This window comes from Mauremys reevesii, linkage group 9 (genome assembly GCF_016161935.1).
Source record: "Mauremys reevesii isolate NIE-2019 linkage group 9, ASM1616193v1, whole genome shotgun sequence".
Taxonomy (NCBI): Eukaryota; Metazoa; Chordata; order Testudines; family Geoemydidae; genus Mauremys; species Mauremys reevesii.
In genome coordinates this window covers 55,841,944-55,862,721 of record NC_052631.1, presented here as the reverse complement: position 1 = coordinate 55,862,721, position 20,778 = coordinate 55,841,944, and the positions used below count along the sequence as shown (strand labels likewise).

Genomic DNA, 20,778 nt, shown 5'->3' with positions numbered 1-20,778 from the left:
CATGTGTACCTTAGCTAAAGGTGCAAGGACTTTGTAACCTCCCACCAGTTCTAATTCTGCCATTTTCCCTGGCAACAAATCCTTCTCATGGATCAGGTCCCTCCAGACCACAGATATCTCTGCACCTGTGTCCCTCAATCCCAGGAATACTTTCCCATTCAATTTAACAGCATGCATATGCTCACTGCTTGGTTTTGTAGAAGCAACCTTTACAAATCTTGTGTGGAAAGAGGCAGCCTGGCTCAGAGAAGCAGCAGCTTCATGTGTTACCTGCTGCCTATTCCCATTCAGCTAGGGAGATTTATTCCTCAGGTGGTCAGTGGATTTACAATTATAGGCCCTCTAGGGCTCCTCTGCTTGTACAGGAGATTTGGGATGAGTAACAGAGGAATGGGGAGGTGAACGCCCAGCCTCCTTTTCCCCCCAGGGGGTAAAATGGTGATTCTGCTTTCCACTAACCCTGTACCCCTCTGCCAGTGGTTTATGTTTAATTGCAGATTGTGACTGCTCAAAAGAATTGCAAACTCAGTCAATCCACCCACTGCATCCACCTTTTTGTCTCACAAATACTGTTTTACATCATCATTACACATATTCAGGACTTGTTCCCAAGTAACCAAATCACACATTTCTTCCAAGTTGATAATGCCTTTTCCCCCTCACCTACTTATCTAACAAATCTCTCATTTCATTTACATAAGCCACATTACTCAATCCAGATCTGCTCTTAAGACTCCTGAATTTACACCTGAAACTTACAGGGTTAATCTGAAACTGTATCAAAACCAGTTCCTTAAATTTACTATAGTTTGAGGCATCATCAATAGGCATTTTATTGAATATGGCCAGAGCTCTTCCAGTCAATTTTTGCTACCAATGTGGTCATTTTTTGTTTGTCAGGAATTGTATGGAGGGTGCACAGTCTCTCAAAGGTGATGAAATATTTGGCAATGTCACTGGATTCATCATACCGTGGACATAGTTGTTCCCATTTGTGGATTTTTGGGGGAAGTGGGGCCAGCTGCTGGAGGGTTTTGTCTCTTCCACTCCATAACAGCCAGTTCATGCTTCTGTGCCTCAATCTCAGCCTGTATTTCTCTGTCTCTTAACTCCGGGGCTCTTTTGTCCCTGGCTGCCTCTGCTTCCATAGCTCTTTTGTGAGCAGCTTCCTCCCTGGCTGCCTCTGCTTCTTTGAGCTTCAATTGAAATGCCTGGTCCTTTGCCTTCTCTTCTGCTTCCAATCTGGCCAGCTCTAGTTTAGTAGCTGCCTCACTGGTTGTCATTTTCCTGCTTTCTTGTGCTGGGCCACACCCCTCTGCAGTTCACTGAAACTGGGCTGCACTCAGCTCAGGGGCTTCTTACTTAACAGACACTTGTCTAGTGCCCAGTGTTCAGCCTTTCTGGGCAATTTACAACTTGTGCAGTTCTAGTTTCTTCTGATCTTCACTCTTACTTATTTTGCCTATTTTTCTGTCCCTATTGCCCTTATCCGAAATAAGCAAACAGAAAATAACAAACCACTTTGTCTGTTCTCCAGCCAACACACTTAAAACTCACTTAAAATCACTACCAGTATTTCAAAGCAATCAGCTGTGCACAGACCCAGCTCGGTGCGCCACTATAACAGGTTAGGTCACAGAAACCCCCGTGGGACTGCCACCTGATGTGCTGGGACTACCTCTGAGCCCGTTTTCCCTGCCACCTTGGGACTCCAGTACCTTGCCTTGTTTGAGCCAGACACGCTTGCCTGCTGCAAACACAGATCCAAGTCTGAACCACGTCCCCCACAAGCTGCAGGCTTAACTGAAAACAACTTAAGAAGTGCTCCTGTCTCCAACACCCAGACACCCAGCTCCCAATGGGATCCAACCCCCAAATAAATCTGTTTTATCTGTATAAAGCTTTATACAGGGTAAACTCAAATTGTTCGCCCTCTATAACACAGAGAGATATGCACAGCTGTTTGCCCCCTCCCCCCCCCCACACACACCCCGGTATTAATACTTACTCTTGGTTAATTAATAAGTAAAAGTGATTTTATTACATACAAAAAGTAGGATTTAAGTGGTTCCCAGTAATAACAGACAGATGTAAAATACCAAACAAAATAAAATAAAATATGCAAGTCTAAAGCCTAATACAGTAGGAAACCAAATGCAGGTAAATCTCACCCTCAGAGATGTCCCAATACGCTTCTTTGACAGACTAGCCTCCTTCTAGTCTGGGCCCAATCCTTTCCCCTGGTAGAGTTCTTATTCCAGCTCAGGTTGTAGCTAGGGGATTTCTCCTGACTGCAGCCTCCTTTGTTCTGTTCCACCCCCTTATATAGCTTTGGCACAAGGCATGAATCTTTTGGCTCTCTGGGTCCCCACCCCTCCTTCTAAATGGAAAAGCACCAGGTTAAAGATGGATTCCAGTTCAGGTGACATGATCACATGTCACTGTAAGACTTCATTGCCCACTTGCCAGCACACACATATACAGGAAGACTTACAAGTAAACAGAGCCATCTACAGTCAATTGTCCTGGTTAATGGGAGCCATCAAAATTCCAAACCACCATTAATGGCCCACACTTTGCACAATTACAATAGGACCTCAGAGTTATATTTCATATTTCTAGTCTCAGATACAAGAATGATACATTCATACGAATAGGATGAATACATGCAGGATAACATAACCTTTGCACAGATATGTTACATGGCATATCTAGCATAAAACATATTCCAGTTATGTCATATTTACACTCATAAGCATATTTCTATAAAGCATTATGGGGTGCAATGTCACAAACACATCATGGGGCACCTTACCCAGAGCACGGTGATCCATGCGTATCATACAATGGGACGCCTTACCCGAGGCACAGTGCCCTGTCATGTAGGTACCATGCAGCGCCTTACCCAGAACACAGCAACCCCTGGGTAACGTACCACGGGGAGCCTTATGCGGAGCACTGTGACCCTTGGGTAACGTACCACGGGGTGTCTTATGCAGAGCTCGGCAACCCCTGGGTAACGTTCCATGGAGCGCCTTACACGGGGCACCACGACTCCTCAGTAATGTACCAGGCACACCTTACACAGGGCATGGTCACCCCTGGGTAACGTACCATGGGGCACCTTATTCAAGGCACAGCGACCCCTGGGTAACACACCATGGGATGCCTTACTCAGGGCTTGGTTACTCTTGGGTAATGTACAATGGGGTGCCTTACCCGCCACACGGTGACCCTGGTAACACACCATAGGGTGCCTTAGACAAGGCATGGGGACTCTTTGGTAAGGTACCATGGGACGCCTTACCCAGGGCACACCGACCCTTGGGTAATGTACCATAGGGAGCCTTACACAGATCTTGGCAACCCCTGGGTAATGTTCCATGTTACACAGGGCACCGAGACCTCTGGGTAACATACCATGGGGCACATTACATGGGGCACGGCGACTCCTGGGTGATGTAGCATGGGACACCTTACCCAGGGTATGGTGACCGCTGGGTAATGAATCATGGGGTGCCTTACAAGGAGCATGGTGATCCCTGGGTAACGTAGCACAGGGCCCCTTACCCAGGGCATGGCGACCTATAGGTAATGTACCCTGTGGCACCTTACCTGGGGCACAGTGCCCTGTGGGTAAGGTACCATGCGCACCTTATGCAGGGCATGGTCACCCCTGGGTAAGGTACCATAGAGTGCCTTACCAAGGGCATGGTGTCCCCTGAGTAATGTACCATGGGGCGCCTTTCCCAGGTCTCTGTGACCCCCAGGTAACGTACCACGGGGTTCCTTATGCAGGACACGGAAACCCCTGGGTAACATACCATCAAGCGCCTTGCCCGGGGCACGGTGACCCCTGGGTAACTGTGACACTCCTCTCTAGTGTTATATGGACCCATGATCTACTAGGTCACTCCAATTGTTTACTCTGGGAGCCAGCCTTACCCTGCTTTGCTGTGAGAACCCCCACTCCTGGGCTGTTCACACACAGCCTCTGCCATGTAAGCTGCTCCTTGGATTGTGCAACCGAATGACACCAGCCAATATCTCCGGTCCCAGACAAAACTCTAGGAACTTCTGTCTTGCAGTGTCCAGTTATGCCCGCTGGACGCTGCAAGCTTATATGAGTTTGTCAATTTAACAAAGAAATTGATATGTACCAGGCTTGTTATCCCAAGGGGAGTCTCTGACATGCTTTAAACCAAACACACTGCTTCAGGTAGAATAAACAAACACATTTATTAACTACCAAGATAGATTTTAAGTGATTATAAGTCAGAGCATAACAAGTCAGATTTGGTCAAGTCAGAGCATAAGAAGTCAGATTTGGTCAAATGAAACAAAAGCAAAACACATTCTAAGCTGATCTTAACACCTTCAATCCCCTTACACACTTAGATGCTTCTCACCACAGGCTGGCTGGTTGCCCTTCAACCAGGCTCTCCACTTTGATCAGCGCTTCAGTCACTTGATGGTGATGTCTGTAGATGGAGGTGGAAGAGAGAGGAAGCATGGCAAACATCTCTCCCTTTTATCATGTTCTCTCCCCCCGCCCCTCCCAACTTCAGGGTCAGGTGAGCATTACCTCATCAGAGTCCCAAACTGACCAAAGGAAGGGGGGTGACTCACTCGAGAGTCCAACAGATCCTAGTCTAGTGTCCTTTGCCTAGTCCAGTTGCCTAGTCCAGTGTCCTTTGTTCCTGTGAGGCTGGGCTGCGTTTGTCCCATACATGCCCTGATGAGGGGTGAACTGACCCTCTGCTTCTGGAGAGTTTTTTCCTGGGCTTGCTTTAAGCCATGAGGACACATTTTCAGCCTCAACCACTGCCATAGACTTTGATCTGGGGTCTGGTTCCACCACCTCTGGCTGGGTCCCCAGGCCAGTGGTATCAGGGGACACAGACTGAGTCCTTGTAGGAGGCTCAGGAATGGAATTACTTGTGGAGGCCTGTTTAGCCTGGCTGTGGGCGACCATCCCCAGCCTTTTAGCTAGCCTCAGATGGTTGGCTATGTCTTCTCCCAGCAGTATGGGAATGGGATAATTGTCATAGCCTTCAAAAGTCCATATTCCTGACCAGCCTTTGTACTGGACAGGCAACTTGGTTGTAGACAAGTTAAAAGAGTTGGCCTTAAAGGGTTGCACCATCACTTGGGCCTCTTGGTCGATGAATTTGGGGTCCACCAGGGATTGGTGGATAGCTGACACCTGTGCTCCAGTGTCTCTCCAGGCAGTAAATTTCCTCCCACCCACACTCACAGTTTCCCTTCACTCTGGGGGTATTTGCAAGGCATCTGGGTCTGAAGGCTCTCAGTTGGACCCTGGGCTGATGAGTTGCAGTCAACTGGTGCTCTTGGGGCAGTTGGCCTTCACATATCCTAGCTCATTACATTTAAAGCATCGCCCAGCTGACCATGGGCTGGGGTGAGGTGGGTGGTTGGAGAGTGGGGTGGTGGGATGAGAGGGCATCTGAGGTCTCCTTGGATCTGGGGAGGGGTCCTCCTTGCAAGGTGGGGCCTTGGGCTGACTCTGATGGTATTGTCTCGGGTTGCACCTCTAAGAACTGCTCCATTTGTATTAGGAGAGACAGATCTTCCAGAGACTTAACATTTGCTCCTGATATTCAGGCATCCCAATTTTTTACAATGTGGTAGGCATGTCGGGAAAATGCCACGTCTGGTTTTCACCTTAGGGCTCTGAACCGCTGGCGGGCATGCTCAGGTGTTAGCCCCATCCTAATTCTGGCCTTTTGTTTAAAAAGTTCATACTCGTTCATGTGTTCTTTAGGCATTTCAGCTGCCACCTCTGATAAGGGTCCACTGAGTTGTGGCCTCAGCTCCACCACATTTTGGTCTGGAGGGGTGTTGTACCCAAGGCAGGCCCTTTCAAAATTTTCTAAGAAGGCCTCTGTATCATCGCCTACCTTGTATGTGGGGAATTTCTTGGAATGCAGAGTGGTACCTGGAGGAGGACCGTTAGGGCTACCCACGTAGCCCTTTCCAGCTCTAAGCATTTCTGCTCCATTTCCGCCTCCAAGCGCTTTGCCTCTGTCCTCCACCTCCAAGCGTTTCCCCTTTGCTCCTGCCTCCAAGCACTTCGCCTCTCTCCTCTCCTCCCACTCCAAGCACTTCTCCTCTGCTTCTAAGGACTTCTCCGCCACTTGCACCTCCAAGCACTTCATCTGTAGGAAGAAATTCTTGTCTTCCACAGTTAGAACTTGGTCTGGGTTAAGGGCATCCCTCCATCTTGGCACCTGGATCTTGGGTTGAGGAGAGCTATCCATTCCCTCAGGGAAATTTCCGGTCCCCCATTCCCTCCCTGCATTTCTGTCATGGAGGTGGATGTCTGGGCTTGACCTGAGTCTCTCTTCTCTGTGGCGTGCTGCTTTGGGAAGACTGATTGCTCTAGATTTTCAGTGCCCAACCTCATGCACAAGGCTGCCCTAATCTAGCCTAGCTATTCCGTTGCCACAAAGCTAAGAAAAAAATCCTGCTCATTGGACTCCCTGGCTTTGCAGGATGAACCCTTTGTGTGCCTGTTCCTCCTCAGGCAGAAAAGGAAGGAAGGAACTCCCTGATTTTGCAGACTACCAAAAGGAAAAATGTGTCCTTTTAAAATCCTGAGGTCTGTGCTTCTGGTTCAGAATGATCCCACCGCTCTACCACCATGTCAAGGCTAATTCCCCACTCTGGCACTTCGAGTGCAGAAGGCGGGGGCCCGAAAGGATTCTTAAAAATTAATACTGGCCACTCCAGGCTTGTATTAAACTCCCAAGGTTACAGCTTCTCTCTGACCTCGGTTTGGTAGATGCTGCCACCACCCAAGTGCAGAACTCCTTTGAGAGCCCAGGAAGGTGCACTTGGGAATTCCTTCCTGTGAGGTACCCTTAAGCCTTTTCACCCCGCTCCGGGGAAGAGCTGAGAAGGGCAGGGGGGAAAGGAAATCAGCTGTTTTCACCAGCTAACTAAAAAACATGTGCACAACCTCTTAGGACACAGAAAATCAATCTTGTTCTTAAAAAAGGTAAATTTTATTTAAAAGAAAGTACATTTGGGAACTCAGGCATTCGCTAGATTTCAAAAGAGTAACTACAAGGATTAAGCACCAAGAATAGTTTTCTTGAGGTCCAGCTTAAAGGTTACAAGCAAAACAAAAGCACCTGGGGTTAGCACAGAGGAGTCCATAAGCCATAAAGAAATAAAAAAGAGATAAACCTAATCACATCTTCCTAGACATTTCCTGATCTACTTACATATCTGGGGTTTCAAATGAGTAGTTTCTAGGTATGATATCGGGGATTTTTCATACCAGGCCCCAAGCTTCTTACAGCATAGTTGTTGCCCTGTTCGCGTCTCCCCGGGAGAACAAACAGACAGATCAAAGGGGAATATTTGTTTCAATTTTTAAAAGTTCTAGTCTTCCCATTGGCTCTTTTGGCCAGGTGCCCACTCAATTCCTTGTACCTATGCATAGCAGTGAAATTTTGTAATCCTTTACAGGTAGAGCATTAGAGAACAGCTACTAAGAGGGATTTTATAGCTACTGCCTGGCTGGGTGTCCATAAAAGGGAGCTACCCCCCCCTTTTCATTTATCACAGGGCGCCTTACCCGGGGTACGGTGACCCCTGGGTAATGTACCTTGGGGCACCTTATGCAGGACACAGTGACCCCTGGGTAACATACCATGGGGCACCTTACCCAGGGTACGGTGACCTCTGGGTAACATACCATGGAGCCTTTCCTGGGGCACAGTGACCCCTCTGTAATGTACCCATGGGGCACCTTACCGTGGCATGGTCATCCCTGGGTAACGTCTCATGGGGCACCTTTCCCAGGGCACGGCAACGCTTGGTTAACATGCCATGGGGTGCCTTATGCAGGGTAGGGTGACCCCTCAGTAATGTACCATGGGTCACCTTACCTAGGGCACGGCGACCCCTGTGTAACATACCATGGTGCACCTTACCTGGGGCATGGTGACCCTTGGGTAATGTACCATGGGGCTTTATCCAGGGCACGGTGACCCCTCGGTAATGTGCTATGGGTCACCTTATCGGGACACGATGGCCTGTGTGGCCCTTGGAGTCTTTCAGGGAGGATGGGTGTCATTCGGAAAGGGACTCTCTAGCTCAACACAGGGTCTGGGCTTGATGCAGGAATGCCTGTGGGAGGCCCTCTGGCTTGGGCTGAGTGGGGTCAGACCTGCATCACAAATCTGTGACTCTGTGGACAAGGCAGTGAGAAAGGAATTGTGCTGATGGTGCTGAGCAGTACTGAGCTGCCAGAAGGGACACCCTGCAGCTCCTGATGACCCAGTCTGACTGCCATCCTCCTGAGATCTTTTGTGTGAGACTTTTCAGCAGAATGTGGCATGGCAGGACACCAGGTCTTGTGCTCCTCTCACAGATACCCAATTTATGCTGCTGTATCTCCATTGACTCAGTAGGAGTAGTTCCTGATTTACACTACTGGGTGTGAGAGAACAAACTTTACAGTGGAAACAAGATCTGCTGCAAGTGAACTGGACCACATCAATGAGTGCAGTGAACTTGTGCTGCCACTGTTGAAGAGTGATCTCTGATCCACCGCCCATTGAACTTGATGCAAAGTCTTCCATTGACTTCAATGGGCTGTGGATCCAATCTTGATTGCCCTACAGTTGGTTATACATCCAAACTGTCCTGCCCCTAATAGTGGCACTATAGTAAGCAAGTAGCACATAGAATCATAGAATATTAGGGTTGGAAGAGACCTCAGGAGGTCATCTAGTCCAACTCCCTGCTCAAAGCAGGACCAACGTCAACTAAATCATTCCATCCAGGGCTTTTTCAAGACAGGCCTTAAAAACCTCTAAGGATGGAGATTTCACCACCTCCCTAGGTAAACCATTCCAGTGCTTCACCACCCTCCTAGTGAAATAGTGTTTCCTAATATCCAAAATAGACCTTCCCCACTGCAACTTGAGACCATTGCTTCTTGTTCTGTCATTTGCCACCATTGAGAACAGCCTAGATCCATCCTCTTTGGAACCTCCCTTCAGGTAGTTGAAGGCTGCTATCAAATCCCTTTTCACTCTTCTCTTCTGCAAACTAAATAAGCCCAGTTCCCTGAGCCTCTCCTCATAAGTCATGTGCCCCAGACCCCTAATCATTTTTGTTGCCCTCCGCTGGACTCTCTCCAATTTGTCCACATCCCTTCTGTAGTGGAGGGACCAAAACTGGACACAATACTCCAGGTGTGGCCTCACCAGTGTCAAATAGAGGGGAATAATCACTTCCCTCGATCTGCTGGCAATGCTCCTACTAATACAGCCCAATATTCCGTTGGCCTTCTTGGCAACAAGGGCACACTGCTGACTTATATCCAGCTTCTCATCCACTGTAATCCCCAGGTCCTTTTCTGCAGCACTGCTGCTTAGCCAGTTGGTCCCCAGCCTGTAGCGGTGCATGGGATTCTTCCTTCCTAAGTGCAGGACTCTGCACTCATCCTTGTTGAACCTCATCAGATTTCTTTTGGCCCAATCCTCCAATTTGTTTTGGTCACTCTGGACTCTATCCCTACCCTCCAGCATATCTACCTCTCCCTCCAGCTTAGTGTCATCTGCGAACTTGCTGAGGGTGCAATGCATCCCATCATACAGATCATTAATAAAGATGTTGAACAGAACCGGCACCAGGACCAACCCCTGGGACACTCCACTTGATATCGGCTGACAGCTAGACATCGAGCCCTTGATCACTACCTGTTGAGCCCGACGATCTAGCCAGCTTTCTATCCACCTGATAGTCCATTCATCTAATCCATACTTCTTTAATTTGCTGGCAAGAATACTATGGGAGACCGTATCAAAAGCTTTGCTAAAGTCAAGATATATCACATCCACCGCTTTCCCCATATCCACAGAGTCAGTTATCTCATCATAGAGGGCAGGGCCGGCTCTACTGTTTTTGCCACCCCAAGCAGCGCGCTGAATTGCCACCGCAAACAGTGAGGGCAGTCAGTGTGCCATTAGGGCGGCATGCTCGTTTCCGCGGCGGCAGCAATTCGGCGGCAGCTTCTGTCTTCAGCCGGAAGACAGAAGCTGCGCCTCTGTGGACAGCTGAACATAGAAGCTGCCGCTACCACGGAAATGCACGTGCCGCCCTAACAGCACACGGACTGTCCCTGCTGTCTGCAGCGGCAATTCAGCGCGCTGCTTGGGGGCAAAAACACACGGACTGCCGCCCCTTGCAGATTGCCGCCCCAAGCACCTGCTTGGAATGCCGGTGCCTGGAGCCGGCCCTGATAGAAGGCAATCAGATTGGTCAGGCATGACTTGCCCTTGGTGAATCCATGTTGACTGTTCCTGATCACCTTCCTCTCCTCCACCATGATGTTCGTCCATCGTTGTTGATGAAGACCTCAAGAACTCATTCATTCAATGACCGGGCTCTGTGCGTCCGAAGATGACTGATCAGTCCGATTCGGGCGTGGAACGTCCTGTCACACGTCGGACAGACATGTGATGGCACTGTCGATGATGTGCGGGCAGCTCTGGACTTGCGCAGCTCACGCTTTCTTTCAGCCTCAGCAGTGCACCTCGCCTCAGAGGTATTACTGCCTGTGTAAATGAGGCTGCGCCATGCTGGACGGTTCAGTGCGAGGGTTTTCCATGTGGCGGTGTTAATCTCAAGGGACTTCAGAGAGGTCTTCAGCGTGTCCTTGAACCGCTTCTTTTGTCCTCCATGGGAGCGCTTTCCCTGGGTGAGTTCTCTGTAGAAGAGCTGTTTAGGAATGCGCTCGTCTGACATTCACACAACATGCCCGGCCCATCTGGTCTGGGCTCTCATCAGCAGTGTGTGAACTGACGGCAGACTGGCTCTGATAAGGACTTCAGTATCGGGCACTTTGTCCTGCCATCTGATTTTTAGAAGCTTTCGCAGACAGGAAATGTGGAAGTGATTGAGCCTTCGTGCATGACTCCGATAGACAGTCCACATCTCGCAGGCGTACAGCAGAGTTGGAAGCACCACTACTCAGTAGACCTTCAGCTTAATTGGTAGACTGGTCCCTCGACGTTCCCAGACGTTGGCGCGCAATCGGCCAAATGCAGAGCTGGCTTTAGCAATTCTGCAGTTTACTTCATCATCGATTGACACTGCTCGAGAAAGGGTACTGCCCAGGTACATGAAGTGGTCCACTGCCTGAAGTCTCTGTCCATTTACAGTGATGGACGGTTCTGAGTACGGAGCGTGGGGAGCTGGCTGGTACATGACCTCAGTCTTCTTGATGTTAATGGTGAGACCAAAGTTGTTGCATGCAGATGAAAACTTGTCCATACTGGCTTGCATTTCTGGCTCTGTACTAGCATTCAGAGCACAGTCATCGGCAAAGAGAAAGTCTCGAAGTACAGTTTCCTTCACCAGTTGCCTCAAATTGAAGTACAGTTTCCTTCACCAGTCGCCTCAAATTGAATAGTTTCCCGTCAGTTCTGTACTTCAGGCCTACCCCTTCAGTGCAGTGTTGAAAGGCATCAGTCAGAGTGGCAGAGAATATCATGCTGAATAAAGTGGGTGCTAAAACACACCCTTGCTTGATGCCGTTGGTGACTGGGAAGGCCTCAGATGTTTCACCGTCATCCAGGACACGAGCCATCATACCGTGATGAAATTGACGTACCATTCGTATGAATCTGTCTGGACAGCCGAATTTCGACATGATCCTCCACAGGCCCTGGCGACTGACAGAGTCGAATGCTTTCGTGAGGTCCACAAAAGTTGTGTAGAGTTCATGATTCTGCTCTTGACATTTCTCCTGTAGCTGATGCGCAGCGAAGATCATGTCAATAGTCCCACGTCCCTTGCGGAAGCCGCACTGTGATTCTGGCAGTAAGCCCTGCTCCAGGTGAGCGATCAATCGGTTCAACAGAACCTGTGCAAGAACTTTCCCCGCTGTAGAGAGCAGCGAGATTCCATGGTGATTGTCGCATACCTGTCGATTGCCCTTCCTCTTATAGAGGTGCACGATGGACGCGTCTCTAAATTCCTGTGGAATGGATCCGTGCTTCCAGAAGGACTGAAACAGCTCAGTGAGTTTCCGTAGCAGCACGAGTCCACCGACTTTGTACACTTCTGCTGGTATGGCATCTGACCCTGGGGCTTTGCCACTTGACAGCTGGTTGATGGCTTTCTTCACTTCGTCCTCTTCTGGTGAAGCATCCATGGAGTCATTGACTGCAACCTGGGGCATCTTGTCAATGGCCTCATCATTGATGACTGAGGGGCAGTTGAGAACTGCTTCAAAATGTTCAGCCCATCTCTGGAGAATCTGCGTCTTCTCTGTAAGGAGCACAGTGCCATCAGAGTTCAGGAGGGGAAAGCTCCCAGAAGACTGTGGACTATAGAGTGTGTTGAGGGCTTCATAGAACTGCTTATAGTTGTTCCTGTCCGCATACGCCTGTATTTCATCTGCTTTGGCGCTCAGCCACAATCCTGCATTTTGCACAGTCGGTTCTGTACTGTTCTGCGAGCCTTGATAAAGGCGGTCTTCTTTGCCGCTGAGGATGGGTCGTTCTGATATGCACGATGCAGGCGGTGCTTCTCAGCAAGTAAGGCCTGGATTTCTGCATCATTTTCGTCAAACCAGTCTTGCCGCCTGCATGTGGAGGGCCCCAATACCTTCGATGCAGCTGTATGGACAGTGTTGCAGAATCGCTCCCAGTCTTTCTCAGCGTCATCCTCAATACGAAGATCAGCAAGCTCATTCTCTAGGTCTTCCGCTAGATTTTCAGTGATGCGGCTGTTCTTCAGCTTCAACACGTTGATCCTTTTGAGAGCCTTACAGCCTTGTGGTCGTCTCTTCGGCATGATACGGAGCTTCATTTTGGATACTATGAGCCTGTGATCCGTCCAACAGTCAGCGCCGCACATAGCTTTTGTAACCCTGACATCTTGTCTGTCCCTTCTCCTGATGATGACATAGTCGATCAGATGCCAGTGCTTGGAATGGGGATGCATCCACGAAGTCCTGTTATGGGTAGGGAGGCGGAAGACCGTATTGGTGATCAGAAGGTCATGTGCTGCACAAGTTTTCAGCAGTAACAGGCCATTGCTGTTACACTTTCCCACTCCATTTTTCCCGATGACTCCTTCCCAGGCTGCGGCATCGCATCCGAATCTTGCGTTAAAATCGCCAAGCAGGATCAGCTTGTCTGTGCGGTGCACTGATGATAGCAGAGCATCTAGTTCTTCATAGAATTTATCCTTCACATCCTCTGGGTTGGTCATTGTGGGAGCGTATGCGCTGATCAAAGTAGCTTGTTTTCCTTTTTGAAGCGGAAGCTGCATTGTCATGAGTCGGTCATTCACACCCTTGGGACTGGCAAGTTTCCGAACAAGATGATTCTTGATGGTGAAGCCAACTCCAGATTCGCGACGCTCATCACTGCTGCGGCCACTCCAGAAGAATGTATAGCCTCCTCCTGACTCGGACAGCTGTCCTTCATTAGCAAGGCGAGTTTCGCTAAGGGCTGCAATGTCAATGTTGTAGTGTGTGAGCTCTCTGGCGACAAGTGCTGTTCTTCTCTCCGGTCTGTCTGCCGTGATGTTGTCCAGTAGCGTGCGCACATTCCATGTGCCAGTGGTGATCGGTGTCACTCTAAGTTTTGTTTTTGTTCGACCGCTTTTATGGGATCCCTGCCAGCCGTGGTATGCTGGCCAGGGTAAGGTGAAGCAGACAATGTTTAGGGCACCTTTTCTAGCCCCCTCCTCATTCTATAGAGGTGAGCAGTGCAATCCTGAATAGAGCTGCTCAGTCGCTCAAGAAGACGCTGAGCTCCACTGCTGCTTCGGTCAGTGAGGAACAACCATTATAACTGAGCCGCCTGTGTGCAGGTCCGCGGCTACAGCTCCCAGTGTATCCACACCTGCTGCTTCGTCACTCGCCCATCGCCACAGGACTTGATATGATGTGATATGATATGATGTCGAGACTTGCACGTGAATTGGATTAAAGTGAGGGAGAGTTGCGCGACGTCAACCTCACTCTCTCTTCCCAGTTCCTATCTGTATCCAGTGGCAGGACAAGAGTCGAGACGGCTGGAGATAGGACAGGGCGCAGTGGATGACCAGGACGCCTACGTGTCTTGTCATGCTCTTGAGCGTTCCAGAACGCTTGCTGTCACCGCCTTCCTGACCGTTGAACCGGGTTTCCTCAGTCAGCCGGATCCAGCCTTTGCATGCAATGGGTAGACAGGCCCTAACTCACCGAGGGTCTCAGACTCATCGACTACCCTCACCTGGTTTAGCCCGCCAGTCGAGACGGTTTCCGGGGTGTGGCCGCTGTCGCATGCTGACGGCTACTTGGAGCCACAGGTGAGAGCTGGGTGTCAAGTGGGGACCAAAGTGGATGAGCTACTCCTAGGAGTACGACTGCTCCCCCATCAGAGATACTACCCCTCCCTGACAACCCCATACACCCCTCCTCCACCATAGTAATATGGTGAAGACTCCAGATCACAGGCAGTCCTGGGAACCTAGCTACATTGTGTATTCTTTGTCCTAAGTGTTCTCCTCTGTGCTGGCTGGAAGCATGACATGTACAGTAGCTGGGCCATCACAGCGTTAATGCTCTCCCTGACCTCTCTGTCAGGCAAGCCCTGTATGGAGTGCCACATGGCTCTGCAGCAGGGTGAGGGATGTAACTGTTCAGGAAGGTCTGTCCCCATCCAGACCTGTCCTAACGGCCTGCTCTGCTCTTGCTCGATGTCAGGAGAGTCTGTGTCTGGCACTGAGGGAGGAGAAGGAAGAGACTGTGCACCGGCTGCACCAGGAGAAGGAGGAGCTGCTGTCCAAATGTGAGGCTGAGAAAGAGGAGCTGGCTGAGGAAGTACTGAGTTTGCAGCAGGAGCGGGATGAAAGCCTCCTCCTGTTGGAGAATGACAAGCAGAAGGTAAGCAGGGAGAGCAATGGTCCTGGAGGAGCACTGGCTGCAGGAAAGGTCCAGTCCCAGCCTCTCCCAGTGGAAGGCGCTGTGGGGAGTGGTATAGCATGCTGGCTGTGGAGAACTCAGAGAAGGGCTCTGGGGAACTCAGAGGCATGGAGAACATACTTTACAAAAGGAGACTTAAGGAACTTGGCTTGTTTAGCCCTAACCAAATGAAGGCTGAAGGGAGATATGATTGCTCTCTATAAATACGTCAGAGGGATAAATACCAGGGAGGGAGAGGAGTTATTTAAGTTAAGCGCCAATGCAGACACAAGAACAAATGGCTATAAACTGGCCATCAACAAGTTTAGGCTTGAAATATGCGAAGGTTTCTAACCATCAGAGGAGTGAAGTTCTGGAAGAGCCTTCCAAGGGGAGCAGTGGGGGCAAAAAATCTAACTGGCTTCGAGCCTGAGCTTGATAAGTTTATGGTGGGAATAGTATGTTGAGGTTGCCTACAATGGCATGTAGCCAATCTGCAACTGCTAGCAGCAAATATCTCCAACGGCCCGAGATGGGACACTAGATGGGAAGGACTTTGAGTTACTGCAGAGAATTCTTTCCCAGGTGTCTGGCTGGTGAGTCTTGCTGAAATTCTAAGGGTCTAATTTATTGCTATATTTGGGATTGAGAAGGAATTTCCCCCCAGCTCAGATTGGCAGAGACCCTGGTGGGGTTTCGCCTTCCTGTTGAGCATGGGGCAGGGTGACTTGCAGGTTTAAACTAGTGTAAATGGTGGATTCTCTGTAACTTGAAGTCTTTAAATCGTGATTTGAGGACTTCAGTAACTCAGCCAGAGGTTCGGGGTCTATTATAGGAGTGGGTGGGCGAGGTTCCATGGCCTGCGATGTGCAGAAGGTCAGACTAGATGATCATGATGGACCCTTCTGACCTTAAAGTCTGTGGGTCAGTGAGTCTACTTCAGGCCCAGCCTGGGCCAGCGGGAGGCGCTGTGGGGAGTGATATAGAGTGCTGGGTGTGGGTAACCCCACAGCTACTACAGGCCCAGCCTGGGCCAGCGGGAGGCACTGTGGGGAGTGATATAGAGTGCTGGGTGTGGGTAACCCCACAGCTACTACAGGCCCAGCCTGGGCCAGCGGGAGGCACTGTGGGGAGTGATATAGAGTGCTGGGTGTGGGTAACTCCACAGCTACTACAGGCCCAGCCTGGGCCAGCGGGAGGCGCTGTGGGGAGTGATATAGAGTGCTGGGTGTGGGTAACCCACAGCTACTACAGGCCCAGCCTGGGCCAGCGGGAGGCACTGTGGGAGTGATATAGAGTGCTGGGTGTGGGTAACCCCACAGCTACTTCAGGCCCAGCCTGGGCCAGCGGGAGGCACTGTGGGGAGTGATATAGAATGCTGGGTGTGGGTAACCCCACAGCTACTACAGGCCCAGCCTGGGCCAGCGGGAGGCGCTGTGGGGAGTGATATAGAGTGCTGGGTGTGGGTAACCCCACAGCTACTACAGGCCCAGCCTGGGCCAGCGGGAGGCACTGTGGGGAGTGATATAGAGTGCTGGGTGTGGGTAACCCCACAGCTACTACAGGCCCAGCCTGGGCCAGCGGGAGGCACTGTGGGGAGTGATATAGAATGCTGGGTGTGGGTAACCCCACAGCTACTACAGGCCCAGCCTGGGCCAGCGGGAGGCGCTGTGGGGAGTGATATAGAGTGCTGGGTGTGGGTAACCCCACAGCTACTACAGGTCCAGCCTGGGCCAGCGGGAGGCGCTGTGGGGAGTGATATAGAGTGCTGGGTGTGGGTAACCCCACAGCTACTACAGGCCCAGCCTGGGCCAGCGGGAGGCACTGTGGGGAGTGATATAGAGTGCTGGGTGTGGGTAACTCCACAGCTACTACAGGCCCAGTCTGGGCCAACGGGAGGCTCTCTATTGAATGGCATAACAGAGCTAGCTGCAAGAAAGCGTGCAGCCACTGCAGTCCTAGCAGGGGGCACCTGTGGAGAATGTTCTTCTGTCCCAACATGCTGAGTTCCTGCACCTGTCCTTCCACGTGTGCCATTCTTGAATGATGGCTCCTGTCTGTTGCACCCTGCCAGGCACTGTCCCTGAAGGAAACAGAAAAGAGTCTGCTGTCAGAGAAGCTCAGCGAGGCCCAGCGGGAGCTTATGAATGCCAGGATGGAGATCGACCGGGTGAAGCTGGAGGCTCTGAACCGCCAGGAGCAGGATAAGGTGAGCTCAGATCCTTCTCTAGACACCATGTGGCCCAAACAGTAATGTGCCCTGCAGGATCCTGCAGGCTGGAGTTCTGCTGTGGCCAGCCCTGCAGCAGGAAGGTACTTAAGCACATGTCGAATTCCAGGCATGTGAGTGATCCCATTGAAGCTGATGAGAGTCAGTAATGGACAGGATTGCCTGTTTATCCTCCATGTTGCTAGCCAATTGTTTGAAAATGGCCTGGGTCAGCAAGCTCCAGATGAATTCTGGGATACAACAGGAGGGATGATAAGAGTTGAATCCATAGTCGGACAGTTCCTCTGCACGCTGACTGGTATCCCCTAATCTGCTGTGAAAAGTACCCAGAATGCACAGTGCCTAGAAACAGCAGTTGGTGCCTGGGATACCTACCTGCAGTGCAACATGCTTCTAGCAGTACAGCACTGTAAAATGTGGATGTGAAGCTTCAAAGGGGAAGTAGCTTTAACCTGAGGCATGTGCACGGTGTGGACACAGTCAGTGCAGCTACATTGGTCCACTTACATCGATACACACTAGACTGCCACAACTTCTGCATTTAGACAGAGCCTTGCTATGAGAATAAAAACCCTCTTGGGTGGAGAAGTCTTTCACTGCCTCTGTTAAGGCTAATTCCCCACTCTGGCACTTCGAGTGCAGAAGGTTGGGGCCCACAAGATTTCCAAAAATTAATACTGGCCACTCCAGACTTGTATTAAACTCCCAAGGTTACAGCTTCTCTCTGACCTCAGATTGGTAGATGCTGCCACCACCCAAGTGCAGAACCCCTTTGAGAGCCCAGGAAGGCGAAAGTTGGGAATTCCTTCCTGAGGGGTACCCTCAAGCCCTTTCACCCACCCCTCCTCCAGGGAAGAGCTGAGAAAGAGGAGGGGGAAAAAAGGAAATTAGCTGTTGCCACCAGTTAATTAAACAACATGTGCACAAGCCTCTTAAGACACAAAAATCCAATTTTGTTCTAAAAAAAGGTTAATTTTATTAAAAAAAAAGAAAGAAAGAAAATACATTTGGGAACTCAGGCTATTGCTAAATTTTAAAAGAGCAACTACAAGGATTAAGCATCAAGAGTAGCTTTTTTGAGGTCCAGCTTAAAGGTTACAACCAAAACAAAAGCACCTGGGGTTAGCACATTACAAGCAAAACAAAAGCACCTGGGGTTAGCACAGAGCAATCCGCAAGCCATAATTAAATAAAAGGGATAAATCTAATCACATCTTCCTAGACATTTCCTGATCTACTTACATATTTGGGGTTTTAAATTAGTAGTTTCTAGGTATGATACTAATGATTTTTTCATATCCGGCCCAAGTTTCTTACAGCATAAATGCTGTCCTGTCTGCTTGTCCCCGGGAGAACAACAAGACAGACAGACAAAAGGGGAGTCTTGGTTCAATTTCAAAAAGTTCTAGCCTTCCCATTGGCTCATTTGGCCAGGTGCCCACTCAATTCCTTTTACCTATGCATCTCAGTGAGACTTTTTAACCCTTTACTGGTAGAGCAATTAGAGAACAGCTACTAAGAGGGATTTTATAGCTACTGGCTGGCTGGGTGTCCATAAAAGGGAGCTACCCCCGCTGCCTTCATTTATCACAGCCTCCTACATGCACTGAAAATGTGACTGATCTTACAAGTCAGATGGCTTGGCCAGTCTAAATCTACTTTGTTGTTATCAGAGACACATCACTCTGCATGGAGTCCCGTTACTGGCCAAAATTAAGGCACATAGGCACCGCTGTGTACTTGACCGTTGCTTATGCTGTTGGTTCCTGCAATTTGCTTGCAGAAATCCATTGTGAGGTTTCAGTGAGCTAGCATAATGTTGGGTGGTTTGGTTTGGTTTTACAATCAGAAATGTATGCATGACATCAGCGGGGGCTCAGCCACCAGATAGATCATTCCAAAGGAGAGCATGCATATTAAAGAATAGTCCCTTAACAACAAACAAACAGTACAAGAAGGATATAAAACTCCAACCAGAACTCATCTGCAAAGCATTGACATTGGAAAGATTGGTTGGGAACCAAAGGGAAATCAAATGCAAAGAATAACTTTCCTCAATGACTGTAAACAATCCCCTACCCCCAAATATCACTGAGTGGGAGGAATGGAAATAACCTGCTGTGGTGTAGTGGTGTGATCAAAAGGGGAGAGACTTTGTTCCCTTGGAAAATGTTCCATTTGATTCCCTGGGTCCAGTTGTATTCTCACTGAAGTCAACAAAAAAAGTTCCCTTGATTACTATGGGGAAAGGATTGGACTTTCATCTTTAACCCCTATGTGGGATGTGCAACTGTGTGAATAACTAGACTGTAAACCCTTTGTTGCTGGACCTGTGTTTTTAGCTACCTCTAAAGATTAATGCACACACACCTTACGTGACATTATATAGACAATAATAATAGTCACTAATACACATTCCCTGGTGGTCTAGTGGTTATAATTAGGCACTCTCACTACTATAGTCTGGGTTTGATTCCCAGTCAGGGAAAGGGGAGTATAGCTCAGTGGTTTGAGCATTAGCCTACTAAACCTACAGTTGTGAGTTCAATCCTTGAGGGGGCCATTTAGGGATCTGGGGCAAAAATCTGTCTGGGGATTGGTCCTGCTTTGAGCAGGGGGCTTGGACTAGATGACCTCCTGAGGTCCCTTCCAACCCTCATATTCTAAGATTCTAGCATAGGGATTGACATACCAAGGAGTGCAGGCCAGAGAAGGCACAAAACACCTCTCATTACTGCCTTCCCTTCCATCACCTGTGAGAGAAGTAGCAAAACAGGATCTAGTCAGTTTCACCTTCCTGAGCTCTTCTCAAGACTAGCCCAGAAACAAGATGAAACTGACAGAGCTGGTTTGCTTTGCTTTATTGCTGGCTCATACTGGGAAGCAGAGTGGAGGCTGAGGATAATCCAGGCAGAGCAGTGAAGGGAAAGAATAGAGAGGGGCCAGAGGTGGAGGGCAAGGAATGGGGAATGAAACCATGGATGAGCAGGTAGGGGAGGAGGCAACATGGAGTGAGAGCAGGAAAAGAAGCAAAGGACAAAATTGAGAGAGCACAAAAGAGGGAGATGGGGAGGGGGAAAGGGAGAAAATCCTCAGGAAGAAAGGAGCATTCTCTGTGTGTGACACCCATAGTAATGCCATACACTGTACAGCCAGGGCCGGCTTCAGACCCCAGCGCGCCAAGCAGGCGCGTGGGGCGGCATTGTCGGGGCAGGGCGGCATTTGGCTCCGGCGGACCTTCCGCAGTCATGCCTGCGGGAGGTCCACCGGAGCCCGGGACGAGCGGACCTGCCGCAGACATGACTGCAGAGGGTCCCCGCGGCTCTGGTTGAGCTCCCGCAGGCATGACTGCGGCGGGCGCGCTGGTCCCGCGGCTCGGACGGAGCTCCCGCAGGCATGCCTGCGGATGCTCCACCGGAGCCGCGAACCAGCGCACCCTCCGCAGACACTTCTGCCCTGGCCGCGGGACCGGGGAAGGGCGGCACAGCGCGCCGCCCTGCTTGGGGCGCCGTAATTTATAGAACCGCCCCTGTGTACAGCCATCTTTCCTCAGCACCCCACATTCTCACACACAGAGATTTATGCTGGGCTTGGGGCATAAATC

The 20,778-nt window shown here is 50.0% G+C and overlaps 1 protein-coding gene across 3 annotated transcripts in view; it reads left to right on the top strand.

The window, feature by feature from the left end:
* Nucleotides 1-20,778, top strand: part of CROCC2 (ciliary rootlet coiled-coil, rootletin family member 2) — a 139,662-nt gene that overhangs the window by 61,252 nt on the left and 57,632 nt on the right. For all 3 annotated transcript variants that reach the window (XM_039486945.1, XM_039486946.1, XM_039486944.1), the window contains exons 21-22: nt 14,747-14,926; nt 17,019-17,153. In XM_039486945.1, coding sequence (XP_039342879.1) covers nt 14,747-14,926; nt 17,019-17,153 — 315 coding nt within the window. The remainder of the gene's footprint in view (nt 1-14,746; nt 14,927-17,018; nt 17,154-20,778) is intronic.